Genomic DNA, 8,664 nt, shown 5'->3' on the forward strand with positions numbered 1-8,664 from the left:
AGCTGCAGGAAAACCTGTGTGGAGGTGATAGACTCGGGCAGGAAGCTGTTCATCAGCAGCGCTCTTAGATGCGCTCCTGTTAGTGGAAAGTTCTGCTGAAGCACTCACTCTTTAATTAGCTCCACTGTCAGCCAATCACTGATGTGGTTCGACCTCAGAAACCCGCTGAGCGTGACGCTGGTATGAAAGCGTGCGACATCTGCGTCCCAGCCGGGGAGGAAAGTCACATCTACATGTCTGCTTCCTGCTGCACTCACAGCGTCCGTGCTTTGATACAGTCGTGTCAGCACATCGACGAGCTGTAAGTGTGGGGGATTACTCTGACGACTCATTTGTGTGGAGACCCCAGAGGGGGAGGAGCTTAACTCCTATCCCTTTATTCTAATTGTGGGGTCAGAAAACCTTTGGCTTTTTAAAACCAACATAAAATGATGTTTGTACTTCAATGTGAAGTCTTTTCTTTTGTTTGTTTGTTTTTAATAACTGCACTAGAGATGGACGATCTGATATTACGTATCGGTGTCGGTCCGATACTGACGTAAATCACTGGATCGGATATCGGAGAGAAATAAAAAATGTAATCGATCCATTAAATATCACAAAAGCACCTCACAAAACTTGTGACACGGCGTAACTCAGCTCATAACTGTAGCAGCAGTGTGGTCACGTGATAGAGCGGCTGTGTGTGTTTGTAGCCTCAAACCAGCATTTCATCTCCGAGGAAGTTTTCCCAGAGAGAAGTAAAGCAAGTGTGTAAGTTCATCTCTGAATGTTTGTAAAGCATTCCCACCTTAAGCTTAACAACCGATATATGGAGCGACTGCCTCTTCTTGCTGCTACTTCAATCATAAACTGATCAATGATCAGCTGATCGTCTCTCTTCTTTGTTTTTGTCTCACTTTGCACCAGAAAGAGGAAACCAGCGGCTGAACAACAGCAGCACGTTTAAGCTTGATCAGCTGTTGTTAGAATTTATTTAATATTATTTCTACACCAGGATCTTTTTCTACAGCTGACGTCACTGTGCAGGGGCGGATCTAGCAAAGTTTAGCCAGGGGGGCCGATAGGGCATGAACAGGGAAAAGGGGGCACAAAGACATACTTTTCTTTCTTATTCTCATTTAAAATGTCGAGCTTTTAATAAATAATTATCTGACTCTTACACCCAAAGTTTTAATCTGATGTAAAATGTATAGAAGTCCATTACTGTATATAGTAACTGTTAAGTCTAATATACCCTAATAAGCTATAGTACTTTTTCCTTTGGGAACCATCTGTGCAGTCTGCAATTCTGTTGAAGAAAGATGTTGAATCTATTTAATTATTCTTGAAAAATAATTTATTTCTGTGCATTTTTTTCACACTGCATCAAATTAAAGTTGATTACATCGATTAAGCATCATGAGGTGGAGGAGGTGGTTGCACAATTGCATCTTTGAAATTCTTTGGACCCACACCTGAAGTAAGGCTGCTTTTAAAATGGTTAAAATAGTTGAACCTGTGGTAGAAAAAGCTTCTTTCAGAAAACGTGGAGGGATAGCATCGTAGGGCGAGCCTACAGGCTTCAGATGATCCACCGCCTCCTGTAGCTGAGCAAGAGTAACCGACTCAAACTGTTGAAAGACAGCCGAGCAGATTGGAGGATCAGAGGCGTCAGATGTGGGCAAAATAACCCGCGCCCTAGCCGAGGCTACCTTCTTTATAAAGAAGTGCAGAAACTTTTCACACATTTCATGTGAAGACTCAACACTGAGAGCAGAAAGATTAAAATTGTCTCAATTGACTTAAACAATATATGTGGTTTCTGATAATTCACCATAATAATGTTTGCAAAGTGTTTCCGCGTTGCTTCTTTCACTGTAAGCTCATATCAGGCCCAGCACTCTTAAACTAAAGCTGTAAGAAATTCAAACTCAGGTTGAGTTTAACTGGGCCGCTGGGCCGAGTCGCTCAAACATGTCTCGTGTTCATGGTTCGCCTGTGTGTTTTCCTGCAGGTATGCTGGTTGTGAACGTCACCTGGAGGAACAAGACGTACGTTGGAACCCTGCTGGACTGCACGCGGCACGACTGGGCGCCGCCGAGGTACAGAAACGACTCCGGCTCACGCCGTTCGGCCGAGACCTCGAGTATAAAACGAGCTCGTTGTTGCTGTGCTCAGTCGCCACCGTGTAAACACGAATGAACGTGTCAGGGAAAAATATACAGATATACGTCTGCAGGTCGATACCTGCAGACGTAAACACAGTGACAGGCTGCAGGTGTCATGCAGGTAAACAAAAACAACATGGAGACCTTCCTGGCTCATTAATAAGACAATAAGTCTTATCCAGTTACTCGATGGAGTAATCAATACTCGATTACTGATCGTACAGCTCTGTGTACGATGGTTGTTTGAGTCAGCTGTGTGACACCTGTGTACAGGTGAGGTCAGGTGTGTCTTTCGGCTCGCTGACGTCCACCTCTGTGTTTTTAGGTTCTGCGAGTCTCCCACCAGTGACGTGGAGATGCGGAGCGGCCGCGGTCGGGGTAAGAGGATGCGTCCCAGCAGCAACACGCCGTTGAACGACAACAGCAACTCGTCGGACAACAAAGGCAGCGGCAGCAGTAAGACGCGCGGCGCCGCAGCCAACAGCAAAGGGCGGCGTGGGAGTCAGACGGCTGGCTGCGGCGAAGACGCCAAAGCCAGCCCGTCCTCCGCTAAGAGGAAGACGAAGCCCGCCTCGGATATGGACCCCACCTCCAGCTCAGAGGACACCAAAGCGTCAAAGCGCATGAGAACGAACTCGACCGGCGCCGGGACGCCTCTGCCTGGAAGCAAAGCCGATTCCCTGCCGCCGCCGCCGCTGGACCGGACCTGCCCCTCCCCCGTCCTCATCGACTGCCCCCACCCCAACTGCAACAAGAAGTACAAGCACATCAACGGACTGAAGTACCACCAGGCCCGCGCCCACAACGACCACGACGTCCGACTGGACCAGGACGGCGACAGCGAGTACGGGGACGACCATCCCGAACCCACCTCCTGCAACGGCGCCGCCATCTCGCCCGCTCGCTCCACTACACCGAAGGGTCGGGGCTTCGACGCGCCCTCCCCCTCACCAGGCAAGCTGACATCAAAGGTTAAAAAGAAGACGAGCGAGGCCGAGCCTGAGGTGACGGACGGCGGCGAGGAGGGGGCGTGTTTGACTGACGAGGCCAGTAACGACGGCATGGACGACAGGAAGGTCAAGAAAATGACGAAAGCTGAGAAACTGGGACAGAAAGGCTTGAAGCTGACTCGCCCCGCCGGCGCGCCCGGAGTTCCCTCGCCGTACTCCCTCCAAGCGTCCTCCCCCGCTCTGGGCTCAGTGGTACAGTCCGTACCCAAAAGCCCCCAGCTGAAAAACGTCCAGCCTAAACCCGCGCCCCTCACTGACCCCGCCTCCAGCCCCGCCCATTCCAAGGACAAGAAAAAGAAAGACAAAAAGAAGAGGGACGGCGGGAAGGAAGAGGACAGCCCGAAGGCCACGGGTAAGGCGGCGAGGCCAGAGGAGGGCAAGAGCCCGTACTCCGAGGCGTCGGACGCTTTGCTCAACGGCTCCTCGGAAGCTCAGCAGAGCCGGCTCGCCAGCATCAAAGCCGAAGCCGACAAGGTGTACAGTTTCTCCGACAACGCGCCCAGCCCGTCCATCGGCGTGGCCAGCAGGATGGAGGCCGGCCTGGCGCCCGCGCTTCACATGACCCAGAACGGAGCCGACAACACGTCGGTCAAGACCGGTAGCCCCGCCTACTCTGACATCTCTGATGCTGGCGAGGACGGCGAGGGTAAGGCAGAGGGGGTGAAGGTCAAGCCAGAGCCTGAGCAGGGACCTCGTGAGGCTGCCAAGAAGGCGCTGTTTCCCCCGTCCAATAAAGAGTCGCCGTACTACCCCAGCTACGACGCCTACTACTCCCCCACCTATGCCAACCCCAGCCCGGGACCGGCGCCCGCAGCACCACCTCATGGTGAGATAGCACAAGTGAAAGTGAAGAAAGAGGAGGAGCTAGAGGTGGGCGAGGAGGGGAAACTGAAGGAGGAGCCTCAGGAGGAGAGGAAGGCGGAGCCAGGGCCACAGCAGCCATCGGTCATCCAGCAGCGCTCCAACATGTACACCCAGCCGCTCTACTACAACCAGTACTACGTCCCTCCCTACTCCTACTCCCACGAGCAGGCCTACCACGCCCACCTCTTGGCCTCTAACCCCGCCTACCGTCAACAGTACGAGGAGCAGCGACAGCGCCACGCCGACAAGAAGGCGGAGAGCAAAGAGCGCGAGGCTTCCGTGAAAGAAGAGTGGAAGCAGAAGGCATCGGTACCGCCCACTCTGTCAAGGGCGCCCAGCCTCACGGATCTGGGCGCCAGGGGAGGCGTGAACCCAGCGAAGCCCAAAGAGCCCGCCACGGCTTCGGAACAGGCCAAGTCGGTCATCATGGCGAAGGGAGAGGACTCCAAGGCGCCCGGCGCCCAGCCCGAGGGTTTGAAGATCAAGCTGAGTGAAGGAGGGCATCACGGGAAAGAAGAGCCAAAGTCGGGGGTGGAGTCGGGCCGAGCGGCGAGCGTCGAAGCCGCCATGTGGTACAGACAGGTACAGGTGTCGCGGCACTTTCCTCCTCGCTTGTGTTTTCAGATTGGTTGAGGTTAGTTTGATGCTGATGACGGTTTCTCCCTCTCTGCAGGAGCCCGACGCGCGTCTGTGGTCCTACGTCTACCCCAGCAAATACTCGGAGGCGCCGAAACTCCAGGAGGACGACAGGTGGAAGGACGAGCGGGACAGGAAGGTGAAGGAAGAGAGGCCGCGGCCCAAGGAGAAAGACGAGGCGGCGAAGGAGGCGGCGGAGGGTAGGACACAGCTGCCCCCCGAGGAGCTCCGCGGGGGCGGGAAGGAAGCGCGCCCGCCTCACATGCAATTCCCCTCGCCGCTGGCCCAGCATCAGGGCTACGTGCCCTACATGCACGCACCGTACGCCTACAGCCAGGGCTACGAGCCGAGCCACCCCGGGTACAGAGGCATGCCCTCGGTCATGATGCAGAATTACCCAGGTGAGAAACGCAAACATGAAGCAGGCGCAGCAGCAAAGAGAGCGCGAGGGCGGCGAGTGAAAACCAGCGAGGAGCGCGAGCGTTTTGGTTTGACCGAAAATTAAAAGCCGCATTTCTTTGTGGTTTCCGAGGGACGAGCGAGCGCCAGCTGTTGGTTTCTGATTAAGCTCGCCGGTCAAACCTGCCAGCTGTTCACGGTGACGACTTCAGGAAGCTGAACTTCAACTTCCTCTAAAATCCACCAATTTTCACTTTTTTCCACATTTCTGTGTAAACAAATGAGATCAGGCTGTTTTAGACCAGCTGACGCTTCAACTTCACTTCTGTTCATTTTCATTCACGTAATTAACCCTTTAAAGCCGGTCAGAGCAGCACGCTCCGTTTTACGTAACTATTTTTAAATCCCGGTAGCTCTGCAACCACGTGAGCTAGCGCAATAATTTGTTTTGCATATGAAACCGGAAGAGTTGTACTTACATCTTATGCCATCAGCTTGTCCTCGGTCACAGTTTCCTTCCACATATAGTTTTGCAAAAACTGCATAAAAAGCACTTGCAGCAACAAAAACATAATATTCCAGAAACACGCTTTGCCGATCCAATCAGCTGTTTGTAACACTTCCTACGTTGAATTAGACGTCACCACGAACTATCACATGTCCTCTATGACCTGCCCGAAACCGGAAGTGACGTCATTTTGCGGAAATGTAGTTTTTTACCATCAGGGCCTCATGAGCCTATACTGGTGTTTTTAAAAGTTATGTTTGACTTTATGACTTTCTGTGTGGTTTCTGGGATGCTTAGGACTCATATTGCACTGCTGGAAATAGTTTATTTTGATGCATATGCTGCTTTTTTGCAAATTTGCATTATAATATTTATTTTCGTTTTTCCTGCAGTGTATAAAAATTGGTGTATTTCAAAAATAAAACTATGAAGACACTCAAAATAAATTTCCTGTGGTGGGAAACTATTTTGTGCAACTTTTATGTATTTACAGTTTTGAGGGATAAGCCTCTTAAATTTCTCTAACTAGAAATATATGTTAAAAAAACAAAAACGATTTTCAATTTTTTTGTAGTTTATTGCACTTTTTTGCAATTTATGTAATTACTATGCACTTAATGCAGACATATTATTAAAATCTGGGCTGTAATGGTTGTATTGATGTATAGCAACTTGAAATGCTCCCAAAAATGGCTCCACAGCATGTAAACATATAATATAAGCTCTGGCAGACTTGGTTCTATGGTCGGTCTTAAAGGGTTAATATAAAATTAGACGAATGCGACGCACCCGGATGATCAGACTTTCACTGGCCCCCGAAAGAAGCGTGACGCTTTCAAAGCGCTGTAGAGGAGTCGATGCTGAGAGCTCAGCCGAACTCTGACAGGTTCAAAGATCTTTAAGCACCACTGCATGTGTAATCCTGGCTACGGTGGCCACTGTGGGACAAACATGCTGGTCAACAAAGACGCATCAAAGTCTCTGTTGTTGTAGTCTTTACTCACACTGTAAGTGGAAACTGTTGCTGTGATCCGGCGCTATAGACTGAGAGAAGTAAAAGGATGGCGTTTAGTTAAGGTGGCGTTGTCTCTTTCCTTCCTGTTGTGTGTTTGGTGAAGGATAAAACTCTCGTGTTTCATATCTCCAGTCTGAAGATGCAGGCATGAATTTAAACGCCTACGATTTCTCTCCTCTGCCTTTGGCGTCATGCGTTTGTGGGCGGTCTCTAGCCACATGCATAAAATGTGATGTTTGGATCCGTCTCAGCTGTTGTGTTCACAGCTGGTGACACGGAGCTGCTGCAGTATTTGTAGTGGATTCATTCTGAGTTTGTTGGAGAACAGTTACTCACTAATCACCTGAGAAATGGCGTGCTGACCTTTAGAGCTGCTGCCTGAAACGTCACTGCCTCAAGCTGCCGCCACGTCATCACGTCGAGCCTGTGTTCAAACATAAACATCATGTTGTTTGTTTATGTTTCTTTCCAGGCTCGTACCTGCCAGCCAGTTACTACGCCTCCTCGTACGGCGGGAAGGTGGGGGCGGGCGAGGACGGCGAGAAGCCCTCCAGGTCAAGTCCGTCTGTGAAGCCGTCCAGCGAGGCCAAAGCTCTGGACCTGCTGCAGCTGCACGCCAGCCAGTACAAAAGCAAGTCGCCGTCCATCCAGGACAGCAAGACGCCACATGAGCGGGAGAGAGAAAGGGAGGGCGACCGGCCACGCTCCTCGCCCTCGCAGCGCATCATGCAGTCCCATCACCACCTGGGATACCCTCTGTACGACCTGTCCTACCCCTCAGGTGAGCCTCGCCTGCTGCCTGTTTAGCTCAGGTGTTCTCGGACTGGAGGACAACCTGCTCAGCTTAGTGACCAGCCACACAGCCGTGGTGAAGCTGACCTCCCATGATTCATAGCTGGAAAAGGATCCTCTGAGCCCGCCCACTTCACCCCACTGAGCCTGCAGCTGCTTTTAATGAGCGGCGCGTGCGAGTCTGTTTCAGTTCTGACATCCTGTCTTTGTTTCAGGCCTCTCGTCCTCCGCCATCGTCGCCAGTCAGCAAGCGTCCGCCCCGTCCATGTACCCGCCCGCACGGAGGTGAGAACGGTAAGACACACACACACACACACACACACACACACACACACACACACACACACACACACACACACACACACACACACACACACACACACACACACACACACAGCAGTTATGTGTGAGGACTGCGCAGGTGCTCATCACATCCATGAACATGCTTGGACCTGCTTCAGGCGTCTCAGTGCAGCAGCTCCACCTACTGGTCAGATCAGTGAATCTCAGTGTAAAAAAACCAGAGTTACTGAACAGGACATCAGCCTCCTCCTCCTCATCATCACCTTCTTCTTCTTTGTTTTAATTTCAAACCATTCCCTGGTAAAATCTTCTGACCCGTGATCTCCTCTCACTTTCCACAGGCACACCTGATTGGCCAGCCTCTCCGCCTCTCCGAGTCATGTGACTGGATCACGTGAAGAAGCGTTTCTGTTCCTGTGACATCAGTTCAGTGGTGTTCTGTGTATGTTTGATATCTCTGCCTGGACGTCCAGCCAACTGCTCCGACCCTCGCTGGACCGGATCCTGGTCCCTTTGGGTTCTGCTGGTTCTGGGCGGTCCCGTTGGCCAACAGGTGCTGCTGGGATGCAGAGCTCACAGTGACGTACCTGCAGGGACGACTGGGTGACCTCTGACCTCTTTCAGAAGGACGAGCTCAGCTCCGGATGACATCACACCGTTACCTGGATGCGTCTCAGCTTCATGTGAAATAAAGAGAACACTGGATGAAGGAGGGCCGGCCAATCAGAGGGCAGTATTCAGACTGCTTCCTTGTACTGACTGAGTGACAGGCTCCTCCTCCTCAGTGTGTAGCTGTAAACATGCTCTGTGTGTGCATGTGTGTGTGTGTGTGCGTGTGTGTGTAAATACTGTACAGAGGAATTATTTTAAAGAGCTGTTGGATGATGTTGGATTTCCTACTCTTCTTTTTGTCTGGTAGTCTCTGCCTCTGTTTTTCTACTGTTGTTGATCTGATATTAAACCTGTAGCTGGTGGAGCAGCGCTCGA

General features: G+C 51.4%; 1 protein-coding gene across 3 annotated transcripts in view; it reads left to right on the forward strand.

Annotated features, from left to right (window-relative positions):
* Positions 1–8,664, forward strand: part of LOC102790631 (zinc finger protein 609-like) — a 28,651-nt gene extending 19,987 nt beyond the window's left edge. Inside the window, exons 4-10 of one of the 3 annotated variants that reach the window (XM_087844239.1) lie at positions 1,997–2,084; positions 2,476–4,263; positions 4,579–4,606; positions 4,698–5,061; positions 7,055–7,363; positions 7,590–7,659; positions 8,019–8,664. In XM_087844239.1, the coding sequence (XP_087700365.1) occupies positions 1,997–2,084; positions 2,476–4,263; positions 4,579–4,606; positions 4,698–5,061; positions 7,055–7,363; positions 7,590–7,659; positions 8,019–8,028 (2,657 nt within the window). In that variant the 3' untranslated portion in view covers positions 8,029–8,664. Of the gene's footprint in view, positions 1–1,996; positions 2,085–2,475; positions 4,607–4,697; positions 5,062–7,054; positions 7,364–7,589; positions 7,669–8,018 lie in introns of all 3 variants that reach the window. The other 2 variants (XM_087844238.1, XM_087844237.1) reach the window with 2 other exon arrangements.

This window comes from Neolamprologus brichardi, chromosome 7 (genome assembly GCF_056152115.1).
Source record: "Neolamprologus brichardi isolate AB-2024 chromosome 7, ASM5615211v1, whole genome shotgun sequence".
Lineage (NCBI taxonomy): Eukaryota > Metazoa > Chordata > Actinopteri > Cichliformes > Cichlidae > Neolamprologus > Neolamprologus brichardi.